At 44.1% G+C, this 12,835-nt stretch overlaps 1 protein-coding gene across 2 annotated transcripts in view; it reads right to left on the reverse strand.

Moving 5' to 3' along the window:
* DNTT (DNA nucleotidylexotransferase) overlaps nucleotides 1-12,835 on the reverse strand; it is a 31,463-nt gene that overhangs the window by 3,142 nt on the left and 15,486 nt on the right. For both annotated transcript variants that reach the window (XM_090279235.1, XM_090279234.1), the window contains exons 7-9: nucleotides 7,605-7,737; nucleotides 6,417-6,528; nucleotides 2,189-2,434 (exon numbers count right to left, since the gene is read on the reverse strand). In XM_090279235.1, coding sequence (XP_090135361.1) covers nucleotides 2,189-2,434; nucleotides 6,417-6,528; nucleotides 7,605-7,737 — 491 coding nt within the window. The remainder of the gene's footprint in view (nucleotides 1-2,188; nucleotides 2,435-6,416; nucleotides 6,529-7,604; nucleotides 7,738-12,835) is intronic.

A 12,835-nucleotide genomic window follows, 5' to 3' on the forward strand; every position in this document is an offset into this window, starting at 1 on the left:
TAAGGTCACCTCTGGCTCTAACATCCTCTCACATGAGATGCTGTAAAACTGATGGTCTGAGCCACCTGCACCAGAGTAGCTCCTCCTAAGATCAGGGGTGAACGCTGAAGCTTCAGAAAGCAAAATCTGAAGCCAAAGCTAGAGCACAGGAAAGCCTTGGAACAGGAGGACGATCAATGAAGTTCTCACTGGGGTTAATTTTCCTGAGAAGCATAAATCTAGAAATACTGTTTCTTCCATGTAGGGGCCTGGTGAAAACATGGGACGTTTGCGCCCTCTAGTGGCGAGGGACCATTTTTCTATTACAGGAAACCTGGTTGAAGTGGGAACTGCCTTTCTAGACCACCACCTGAGTGTGTAAGAAGACAGACTTTCCAACCTGAAGGCCTTTATAATGCAGTTGGAGGGGAAGCCTGCATTGTGGAAAAACTGGGGTGAAGCAGATTCTGGGTGCTGTAGTTGCTAGTATGTGAAAGTAGTGGGGTATTGTTGAGCACAGGGCTTCCTCCGCAGCCCTGGGCCGGGCCTCCCGTTCCCCCCAACTTAGAATACTGGCTGCTCACATTGTGAGAGGGAGTCTGAAGAGGGAGTGGATAATGGGGGGCAGTGAGAGACTGCCCTTGACTCCCTAGGTCTGTGTGGTGAGAGATATTCCTGGACTCCTGTGCTAAAATGTCAGGAACATTTTCCCATAGGCTGTTAAGAAGTATAATGATGGCTTTCCTTTGGAAAGCAATAATATGTACTCAACATTCATTGAGCATCCATTATGTGCCAGGTATGTTCTGGAGGCTTGGAATAATTCCAGCCCCACAGTGAAGACCCTTGATATTTAGCTCAAGGTCAAGGACAACTCATTCGTGTTATGTCATTCATCTTCCATATAAAAACCTCCAAGGACTTGTTTCTTTCAGAGGAACAGGCAGCTGCTTGAGGGCACTGGGGAAACAGTGCAGGGGCCTTAGTTCAGAGGGTGGAGCACATGCTAATGATGTTACAGAAGAATGAGTGACAGAGTGGGACATGTCTCACGCGCTAACTCAGCAGTCCTGGGCCTGGTCTGATAACATTGCCAGGTGTTTCAATATCACAAGAAACACTATGTTAGCACAGGAATAGAAAAGTCCTTGGAATTCTATGTGTCTTTTCCATTATCTGGGCAGGAAAGCCTTTGAAACTGTGCTTACATCCCAAGACTCAAAAGGCGGCAAAAGGCCCATAGGGCCTAAAGAAAGAAACCCATTAACATTGGGTATTCATATCCCAATCCTGGAAGGAAGGCTAGCATCACCTTTACCTGTCAATCAATATGTAACTTCTTCATCCCATCCTCCATCCCACCAACTATATAAGTCCTCAGAACAAAGGACTCTCTCTCTTGGCTCTCTGGCCTTCTGGCCGCAGGGGCTCTGGCCACAGTAGGGCAAGCTTGCGAACCCCACCTTTGGCCACCCTCGCGTTTGCTCTCCCATTCACTAATAAACTTTGTGTGCCTGCTAACAGGCTCGCTGATCTGTAATTCTTTACTGCATCAATGAGAAGAGCCAGGGTGTCTCCGATAACAATGAGACTCAACTCACAGGTACTGTCTCTGTGACTATAAAATGGCCGGAGCTGGAGCTGCCACTTGGCCAGCCTGACTGTGGGCCCGGTGTGTGCTGAGGACTCTGCCAGCTTCATCTCACCAGATCCCTATGAACCAGGGAGCTCATTGCCCTCACTTTTCCCGAGGGGACAACTAAGACTTAAAGGACATAGGGAACTTGTCCTAGATCACTGAGCTGCTAAGAGGCAAGGTGGGGACTTGTAACCAAGTCTGGGATGGCCAAATCTGTGCTTCCAGCCACCCTGGTACTTTTTAACTTCAGCTGCATTGGAATCACTTGGAGGACTTTTTCAAGTACAAATTGCTGGGCTCCACCGGCAGGGTTTCTGATGCAGTTGGTCTGGGTGGGGTGGAGAACTTGTTGTACATGTAACCTGTTCCCAGGTAAGGCTGATGCTGCTGGTCAAGGGGCCGCCCTTTGAGAATAACTGTTCTAAATTAATCTGCCTCACTTGGCCATGTACAGGTGGAATGCCTGACTTGGAGGTTTCTAGGCACTGCCCTCCCTCCTGTCATCCCCCGCCACTCACTGCCATTGTCAGTCCTCCGGGCCTCTGTCCCTCGGGTCCAGGTAGCGCTTACCCGGGAGCCGGTCCAGCCCAGCAAAGCGAAGGCTCGGCGCTCATAGGGGCACATGACCAGGTCCACACGGATTGCCTTCCAGGTCTTTCCTTCCTGCTGGCTGGACTTGCCACAATCTACTCTCTGATGGTGCAATTTTAAAATCAGAAAGCACTTTTGGAAATGATCTAATGCATCCACCTTCCTGCTAGGCATCTTAAACTTTTCAAACGTGGACTCCACAAGGTCATAGTATAAAAGTAACCCCTGAAAACAAACAAAGACGTCAGAAAGAGTCCCCAGTGGAGAGGATCCATGATTTTATACCAGGCTCTAAATAAATGTTCTTAATGAAAGCTCTTCAGATTCAAGCAGAACATCATTGTGTTGTGTCCTTGCGTTGTGAGTCCCCCTGGCCACACTCTGAGAGGAAGCCAAGGTGTGGGTGTATTACCCTCCAGAGGAAGTTGGCAATTACAGAGGCCCAGCCAGGAGCCACTTCATGGCAGAGCTGCCAGAGAATCTGTCCCCAACTTCTGATGGACATCCTCCAACTTATCTGCTCCATGGAATTTCTTGTGGCACAGGGCAGATGGGGGGTAGGGAGGCAGACTCATGCAATTAACTGCTGAATCTGACTGGCAACTAAAAGCAAATAACCTCAAAATAATTCAATCCTAGTTACTAGGGTGTGTAACTTATCGTGTATTCTTCAGTTCAGATGTTCTCAAATGCTATCACCAGGAGCACTTGGAAGCTTTGTTACAAAGTGATTCAGTGTGGGGAGGGGTGAGAATGTGCATTTCTAACAAGTTCCCAGGTGATGCTGATGATGCTGGTCCAAGGACCACACTTTGAGCATCACTGATTCAGTTTATCGTTATTAGAAATGCACATTTCTTCTGCAACCCCCGAGAGACATTGTTTCAATTTGACTGAGTGCTTTGAGGAATGGATGCTTTTCCTTTTGCTGATCTCAAAAGAAGGAATTCTTCACCTTTGCTCTTCAGTGGTATTAAGAAGAACACCACCATTTGAAGTTGGGAGGGGGTGGAGTAGCACTGGTATCAGGAAGAACCTGGGGGGGGGGGTGACAAATCTTGCCATAGATAAATCTATACCAGTTTGAGAAAACACAATTCCACTTTTTAATGAAACTTACTAAAATTAGTATGGCATAGCAGCATTTCATGTAAGTTTAAATTATATACATTTGAAAAGTGAGCTATTTAAATATTAAAAAGTCTCACTTTGGAGCCAAATTTGCAATAACACTCCCCCCCCCCTTTTTTTAAGTCCACAAAGCTGGCTTCCTAATACTTGTAAACTGTCTGCACCATCACCACCTGGCAGTTACTTTTGGACCGGAGTAGACAATAGGCACTCCTTGGTAGGGCTTTGCTTTGCATGGTGTTTGGGATGCATCCCCTGAATGACACATTCGTGTCTGCACATCTAGACAGTTCCATCTGCACGGGGCACGGTTGACAACACCCAAACAACCCTTGGGGTCACTTCCCACTCTCTGTCCTCGGCATCTCTATTTTCTGCGGTAATTCCTTCCTCGTTGCCTCCTCACGCCCCATTCTCCTTAGGTAACTTCTCTCCTGTTTTGAAAACCCCCTGGAAGGTTTGCGCTCTGGCTTCCTCATCAACACCGACAGGTGGAGCGGATTTCACATCAGCCTGTTCCCTTTTTTTCCTACTGGAGACTGAGGAATGCCTAACAAGGAGGGAGGCATTTCCCAGCCCCACCCCCGCTCCCCAGGGGACAGAGCAGCCTGCTCTCTGAGTAGGTTACGGGGCAGGAGAGACGTGCTCAGCTCTCAGCCTCCCCTCTCACAAAGAAGGAGGCTCCGTTGCCTGGCATTTAGTCTCAGGCACCCCCACGGAGCAGGGAGGGTGGCGAGGCTGGAGCTTGGGGCTGATGTGATGGTCAGGATCTGTCCACTCTGTGGTTTCAATCCCCTCCAACCCCTTCTCACAGGACTCAGCGCCCCTATTCCAGTCTAGTCGGTTTCTCAAAGTGGATACATCCTTTACTCTAACGATTGGCAATACTGTCAATGTCTCAGCAGTTTCATGACCTGGGGAAGTGGCCACAGGGAACAGTTAGGAGCCCTGTCCCAAGGTCTACTCACCAGGTGTGAACCCAAAGGACATTCAGCCCTGCCCACTTTGGGTTGAACTGCTGGTGGCCAGTGAAATTCAGGCTAATGGAGCCTTTGGGATGGAGACATCCCCCAAAGATCAATATTTCCAAGCTCCTTTTCCTCTTTCTCCCACCCCTGACTGAGGGATCTTCTACAAGAATCACATTTAGATTCACCTAATGGGCGGTTCAAACCAGTACCCACTGGCTGTTCATTGTGCCCCGTAGGTGTTTTAAAACACTGGATGGGTATATGAGCATGTTGTGGAGTAGGTGCACCTGTGTGCCAGGGAAGGCTATTATTTTACAATCTGGAAAGCACGGTTTGGGGAAAGGATGGCAGGGTGAGGAGTGAGGTCAAGGTGGAGATTAAAGGTGAAGACACTGAGTGCCAATTTCACGGCCAAGGTGTTGGGGGCTGGTGGGGGGCTGCTGAGATGTGGACAGATCTGAGACACTAATTGCCCCACGACACCTCCTCCCTAAGGTCCTGTTTGTCAATGAGAGAGGGCAAGGGGCTGTGCCTACTCCGTTCCGAGTCCCCTCACCTGGCATAGGGCCCGGCTCTCCGGCAGAGTTCAGTAAGTAACTGTGCAGGAGAGCACATGATAACAGCCACCAGTTATCAGCTATGTATCCAGTACTGTGCAAGTGCTTTCTCTAATTCTCTCAGATAATGCTCCCCGCTAACGAAGTGAGAGAGGTTTTCTACTGCTGTTATATGGATGAGGAAAGAGAAGCTTGGAAAGACTAAATAAAGTGTCCCAGGTCACATAGCCAGTAAATGGCTCAATGCCACATGTTCAATGTCAGCCTCCACAGGTGCCTGTTTATCTCTTTGCTCAGGGGCCAGCAGTATGGCTGCCCTGAAACTGAGGGAAGACCAGTGGAAGAAATACTCCTTGTCACCATGTCACAACCCCACCCCAGTCTTGGGCTGGGACAGTCTCAGAGCATGGGGAGGGTGGTACCTATAAACTAAGGTCGAACCAAGGTTTTTCGGGAGCACCAAGGTGAGGAGCCAGGTAGCCTCCTCTGCACCAGGCCTTGGCCAGCAGGGTCCATGACTTGTGCTGCGTGTCCCTGAGAATCTTTCATCTCTCCTGCTTGAGCAGAGCCGTGGGGCCTGCCCAAATGCAGCTGACTCTTTCTCCTCCTGCCTTCCCCTGGTTTGGTCTATTCTGTTCGCTCTCAGGGCCCCTGGCCATCCTGGGTCCACTCTCCTGAGAGGGACATAGAAGTTTAGGGATGGACTCACAGGTGAATTGGGATCTGGTTCTGAAGTTGGGTCCTCACTGTTGGGGTTCCTGTCTCCAGGATTGTGTGTCTCTAAGTTTTATTTTCACTTTATCTGAGGGCTTCTGTCTCTGGCATAGCAAGGAGCTCGGTCCACCCCCAGCAGAGGCTAGACCACTCAGGAAGGATGAAGCTGTGCTGGAAAATAAAACAGCCCCAGCCCCTCCAGGTCCCTGGACAGGGCTCTCGAGTCCTTGGGCAGCAGAGCTCTCCCTGGGGTCTGATGGGAACCATGGCCCTGTAGGTAACTCTGGCCACAGGGTTATCCTATGCCTCCTCCAGTGGGCTACAGTCAGGCTGTGGCAAGTCTGACTGCCTCAGTGGGCGGGAGCTCCGAAGCCGAGGCTTCTCCTGGGCTCAGTTTACCCTCATTAGTTTCCTTCTTCCTATATCTGCTCAAGGTCCAGGTGGCCATTGACTAAAATTAAAGGTGTCAGCGACACATCTTAACTGATTTTATCCTGGTCTTAGCAGTCCTGCCCAGCCCCTACATTTGCTCTTCCCCCGCTCACATCCCCCAGGTCTTCACAGAGCATGCGCTTCACTTTGTTTGAGGGTGAAGGCCTATGCATGTCCAGCATAGAGACAGCTGCGTCAGCTCCTTTGGTAATAGGACAAGTTTGTATAAACAAACATGTTCATAACATGGGCTCTAGAAACCAATGCAGGTTGTGTGGCATTGTGTTCCAAATAATTGAGAATTGGTTAGTCACTATATGATTATGAGATAGTGTGAAAAATTCAGTAACATTATTGTAATGCTTGAGTGCCCAAACATCCACCTTTGATTTGTCTTCTTACCTTCCTTTCCCATAAGTTTATCACTTTAGGTAAAAGTTGTTCTTCTTCTTCTTCTTCTGTGGATCCTGGGCTAGTAATTAAAAAATCCACATCATGCCCAATCTTCTTACCCCTGATTTTAAAAAAGTACAGAATGGAAATAAATTAGATTTTTAGTTCTCAGTTTTTAATAGGCACCTTAGTTTTTATGCTATGCTTAAGGTTTGCAACACAAAGTGCTCCTGACATTTCTTTTTAAACAAAATATCTTTGGTTGCACAACTCTTCACCTTGCAAAATAAATTTAGGACACACCAAAGAATAAAAAATTTAAAAATATATACATACATATGATCATGTGTATGCATGGGTAAAAATGACTAAGGATATTATTTCTTCTACACACTTACACATGCACCCCACCCCCAACACACAGAGACAAGCACAGCAACAAGCAACTCAAGAACTGTATTCACATAATATAACATAGGGCTCTTGGAATTCTGATTTGGATTAAGGGCATTTTCTAAGATTGATCATGTCTTTCCAGTTTTTCTCTCACCTCAAACCCAGCTTGCTAGAAAAGCCAACAGCACCATGTAAGACAGCCAAAAGGGGAGTTAGAGGAGGGTGTGAGGGGGAAGGAATCTCTTTCTGAAAAGGGAGGCTTCAGTATCCAACAGCTGCACACATTTCTGTGGAGAGTTCATTCATTCATTCGTTTGTTCATTGACTCAATCAGTATTTTTGAGGGCCTACTTTGCACCAGGCACCATGCACTGGTTCTCACTGAGCACGAAGCTCTAAAAACTTACTGGGGAAAGCATGTATACAAACAAATTACTTGGCAGCTGTCCAAGCAGCATGGAAAGGAAGGAGTCAAGGCGGGCTTTCTGGAGGAGATGACATCTCAATGGAATCATAAAGGGTGAGAAGAAATCAGTGAGGTGATGATTCGGGGAAAGCCCGTGCAAGCAGAAGGGTCCAGCTGAGCACAGAGGCAACAGACAGCCCTGTGTATGCAAAGAATGATGAGCCATTGGGGTCAATGGAATAAAACATGAGGTTTAGGAAACGGGGCTGCAGAGAGAAGCCGGGGCCAGAGCACCTAAGACCTTTTGTGCCATGTTCAGAAGCCTGAATTTCTGAACATAGGGAGCCACCGAATGTGTTAGAACAGGGAAGGCAAAAGCAACCCTCACTTTTTACCTGCGGAAACCCCCTGTCACGGTGACAAAGGCATCAGGAAGAAATGCCCAGACAGCCTCTTTAACCAGCACAGCGACAGCCTCCGCTTCTGCTTTGGTGACACAGCTGACGAGGTCTTCATAATAGAGGAATCCTGAGAGGCCAGTGGATAGGTCAATGGAGAGAGTGACACATCTCGTGTGAACTGACCAGCCCTCAGCCCCCACACATGGCTAACATGGCTACAGGAAACAGCACCAGCCTGTTTTGCAGAGACCAGTTACTTCTGGTCTCTTGGCTGTGAAGTTTTTCCTGGTAACAATGGCTTTTTGTTTTCTGACTGAGAGGCTCATAATTTTCTGACTAGGAAATAGACAGTATTGCATATCCCTGTAGAAACCAAGCAGTCCAAATCTGACTTCCTATTGAAGAACCAGTCCTCTCGATCAGTCAGCTGCACCCTATTGTTTAAAGAAGACAATACATAAAGATTTGGGATGGGAAGGTTCAGGGTTGGAAGGTGATAGATGAATTAAAAAGTTGAAGTCATGAATAAGAAGAGGGTAGATTCGCATCTGAGGTACAAAACCTCTTTGGTGGTTTGGCTTGTTGTGTCTTTGACTGCCATGAATTAATGAAAGCTCAGACAGGATTGTTATGACAAAGAGTTGTTAGAATGACTTGATTATTTCCACAGACCCATGGAGGGCAGCGTGGAGCAAAGGAGTAAAGAAGTTGGAAAACTTATCTCCAAGATTTGGGATGAAGTTTTGGAGGAGAGGTGAGCAGAGGGGCAGGGGAGATCCTGAGAGACAACTAATTACCCTTCAATACAAGGCACTGCTCTCCTGTCTAGTATCCCCAAGACAGAATCATTCAAACTCTACTTGGATCTTTCTAATAATGGGAGGCTTTGATATCTCCAGAGGCAGCCCATTTCCTAATTGTAAAGTCTGTTTAGACAGTTCTTTTTCCCCAGTTACACTAAGGTATAATTGACAAATAAAAATTGCATATATTTAAGGTTTCCAATGTCATGTTTTGATATACATATATCGTGAAATGATTACCACAATCAAGCTAATTAACACACAATGGAATATTATACAGCCTTTAAAAGAAGAAAATCTTGTCACTTGCAACAACATGGATGAACTGGATGACAGTATGCTAAGTGAAATAAATCACACAGGAAGACATTGCATGATCTCACTTGTACATGGAACTGAACAAGTCTAACTCTTAGAAGTAGAGTGTAGGGGCTGGGGGTTGGGGGAAATGGAGACATGTTCATCACATGTATGAATGACCCATGGACATGAACAATGGTGTGGGGGATGGGCTGTGGGTGCAGGGGGATGGGCTAGATGGAAGAGATCAAACGGGGAAAATTGTGACAACTGTAATAGAATAAACAAGAATTTTTAAAAAATCAAGTAGCTTGAGGTATGGGGAAACAATTCTATTCTTCGTTTAACCAGAACTTAAACTTTTGAATTTTTCAGTCCCGCATTAATGCCTGGATATGCATCAAAGCTTCAGCTAACCCTCTGATACCCCCGGAAGGACTAAGGAAAGAATGTTCATGTATCCAGACCACCTCTCATCTAGAAGATTACCATTTCAGACCAAGCTAACATTACAGGACTGATTCTTCTTGAGAATGTACTTTTCACTTATAAAAACCCTCAGCTTTTCTTTCCTCTTGGGAAAACTATGGGCACTACCTTGTTATTTCAACTTTGCAAACTTAAGACCCTTGAATAAATCTTTATCACTTATTTCTAAGAGAGAGAGAGAGAGAGAGAGTTCAGAGTGTACAAAATTTCAAATTCGCAGGATGATGAGTTCTGTGAGTCTAATAGACAGCATGGTGGCTATAGTTAACAATACTGTGTGATATACTTAAAATTTGCTAAGCGAGTAGGTCTTAATTCTTCTCAACCCCCTTTAGAAAAGGAGGGGGGCACCCGAAGTTCCTGCTTCTGATGAGCTTAAGTCTACTTCCTTGCAGTTTCACCCATCACTGGCCCTCCGGAAAGATATGGGACAAATCTGTTGGTCCTTATTTCTCACCTACAGGATCATAGGAGGGTGGAGGCAGGGAAGTCAGTTGGTCACACAACATTATGCCCACAAAATTCTCAAATCCAAACACCACATGTTATCTCTAAATGAGGACAATTGCATAAATATGTCAGCAGATCCAAGAGAAGATGATGTCACATGATACTATCTGTTAACTGTGACAGACATCAAACTACACTACTTATGAAATACTATTGTTTTTATATCAGTCCTAAAACTTTCTCTCATTTAAAAAAAATTTAAGCCACTTTCTTTTTTTTTTTGCAATATGTACAGTTTTGTGCATTGGGAGTTTGATCTAAAAAACAATGCTTCAGGGAAGTTGCTGCTCAATGGGTCCAAAGTTTCAGTTATAGAAGACAAGTATATTCTAGAGATCTGCTGTATAACATTGTGTCTGTTGTTAACAATACTCTATTGTGCACTTAACAATTTGTTAAGGAATGCAATGTGGATCACAGACCAAAATGTAAAAGTCTATGATCCACATCACATTCATGAAGGCTTCTTTCGAAAAACAGGAAATTTCTTCACAATGTTGAGGGTAAGCAAGTATCTCTGAAACAAAGTGAAATAAAACACTAACTGTAATGAAAATATTGGTAATTTTGATTTTATTAAATATACAAATTTATACTCATCAGAGGATATTATTAAGCAAGTGAAGAAGCAATCCGCAGACTGTGAAAATACATTTGCATTTCATATATCTGACTGAGGACTTACATTCAGAACATTAGCTAACTCCTACAAATCAAGAAGTAAAAGACTAAACAACTCATTTTTAAAAAGGTAAAAAGACTTCAACAGGCACCTCTTGGGAGAGCAATTGGCAAAAAAACAAAAAACAAAAATCACACACACACTTGAAAAGGTCATCAGAGAACTGCAAAATACAACTACAGTAAAATGACACTACTTACCACCAGGACAGACAAAACAGGAAAGGCCGACAGTAACAAGTGTAGATGAGGATGTAGAATAAATGAAAATCTCGGACAGTACTTGTGGGAATGTAAAGTGGTTCAGCCGCTTTGGAAAACTATTGGGCAGTATCTACTAGAGCTAAATAAATAGCTACCTATCCTCTGGTCCAGCAATTTCACTCCTAGGTCTATGCACAAGAGGAATTAGGACATATATCCATGGGTACAAGAATATTCATAGCACATTTTTTTTCATAATAACCAAAAACTGGAAATAACTCAAATGTGCACAACAGGAAATGGATAAATAAGTTACGATACTAATGGAGAAAAATAACTTAAGAAGGTTAGATCTCATGTTAAGTGCCCTTACCACAATAAAAAAATCAATTTAATAAAATTAAATACATAACTTATTAATGTGAAACAATAAAAGGCAATGTTCCATTAGCCTTTTTATTGATAAAAAATTTTCATCATGGCTGATATTCAAACCACAATTCACTTGGTAACCATAAAACAAAGCTTATTCAGGGTGTTCATAAACCAAAAGTCATGATTAACAACAATTTCTTTAAGGACATGTGCAGATATCAGGAATGAAATTGGAGAGACTGTGAGTATAATAATTTGTTGTCACCCAGGAAAGGAACTTCAGTGGTTTTCTTGCTTTCCTTTTTGGTATGGTTGGGGAGTAATGTTATATGTGTGCTGTTATATTTCAGACATTGACTATTCAAGGCCAATGTGGCATGTGAATCCTCAAGCTTCAGGGAACTAAAACCAAGCACAATTATAAGTAAAACTGAATCAGGTTTTCCATTGGGCCCATGGATCATACTTGTTTATGAGCTGATTTAACATCCCTTTGCAGTATTCTAAACCACCCCCATTGACAATTCCATTCATCGTTGTGCTGCTAAAGGAATACATATAGCCGGGGGTTTTAAGCTGTAAGTATGATAGAAAGGCGTTCCTAGAGTTCTCCGTAAAACAAGAGTATTAAACAGTCTGATGGCTATCACTAATTGATTAAGTGAATAATAGCTGCTTCATTCACTGGGCTAGAAGAGCCCTGGAGGAAGAGAAAATTCCAGCTTACAAAGCAGCCGAATTGGAAGCTTAGACCCCGAGAGTCTTTGGTGTCATTTGATAAAGGTTTTTATATAAGTCAAGCACTACACTACCACCCCAAAATTTCTGTGTGTTGAGAGTCCTTGCTCTCATTCCAAGCCACCTATTACTTATGTTTAATACTTATGTAAATTTCTTTTTAATGGCATCTCTAAAGCTGGTTGGTATATGTCACTCCTATTAAATGTGTCCTTTTAGGAGCCCAGAATATAAATGCTGGGTCTTTTTCCCCCTTAGACTCTTTTCTTTCCTATGTGGCATCTTATAAAGCTTATTAGAACTCTCTCAGTGGTTAGTGACTTGATGAGAGAAGAGAAGGGGTTGTCTATAGGCAGTGTTGATGTGAAACACCAAGATTTGATTTATTTCCTTTACTGTTCTTTGTTTCTTTTCATCACTGAAACAGAAGATGGCTGTTTTGTTTTATTTCTAGTCTCTTCTTGTAGAAGATCCCCTTACTCTCATATCATTAAGAATGTTGATCATTTCATCGTTCTTTGTAACTCAGAAGCCATAGGGATCACAACTATGGATGTGATGTCCTTTCAAATCCCAATTAAATTGTATTTCTATTGCATGTTAAAAGTAAACATTTAAAACATGTACAATACTTTTTTTACTGTGTATTGGCATTTCTTCATTAAAAAATAGTTTACCAGGACCCTTCCTAAATGGAAGAGACCCAGCCACTTTCAACCTCTGGGAGGCCCCACCAGGCTTTCAAGATGCCTATGTCAACCCAGGCTTCTCTTCTCAGATTAATGAGATGGGGTGGGTTGGTCAGATTTTTTCGGGATTTCCACTATTTCCCTTCTATGTTCTGGTGTTCTACAGTTTCTAAAACAGATCCATATCTGTGCCAGACAACAAGTCTAGTTAGTTCAAATATTCTTTACTTGCCAACCCTCCATGTCAACTTTCTGCCCTTGACTCCACACCATTATCTCTTACCCAACCAGGACCAAAATGGTAGAAGGGTCAGTTTGGTAAGAACCAGATCAACAGTGCAACCTGGTTTGACATCTGGATATAAGGAATGACAACAACCACTATGAAGAGCGAATTTGCTCTGTGCCAGGCACAACGCTAAGGACTTTGCCGGCA

Source organism: Furipterus horrens, unplaced genomic scaffold (genome assembly GCF_987537825.1).
Source record: "Furipterus horrens unplaced genomic scaffold, mFurHor1.1.pri manual_scaffold_5, whole genome shotgun sequence".
NCBI lineage: Eukaryota > Metazoa > Chordata > Mammalia > Chiroptera > Furipteridae > Furipterus > Furipterus horrens.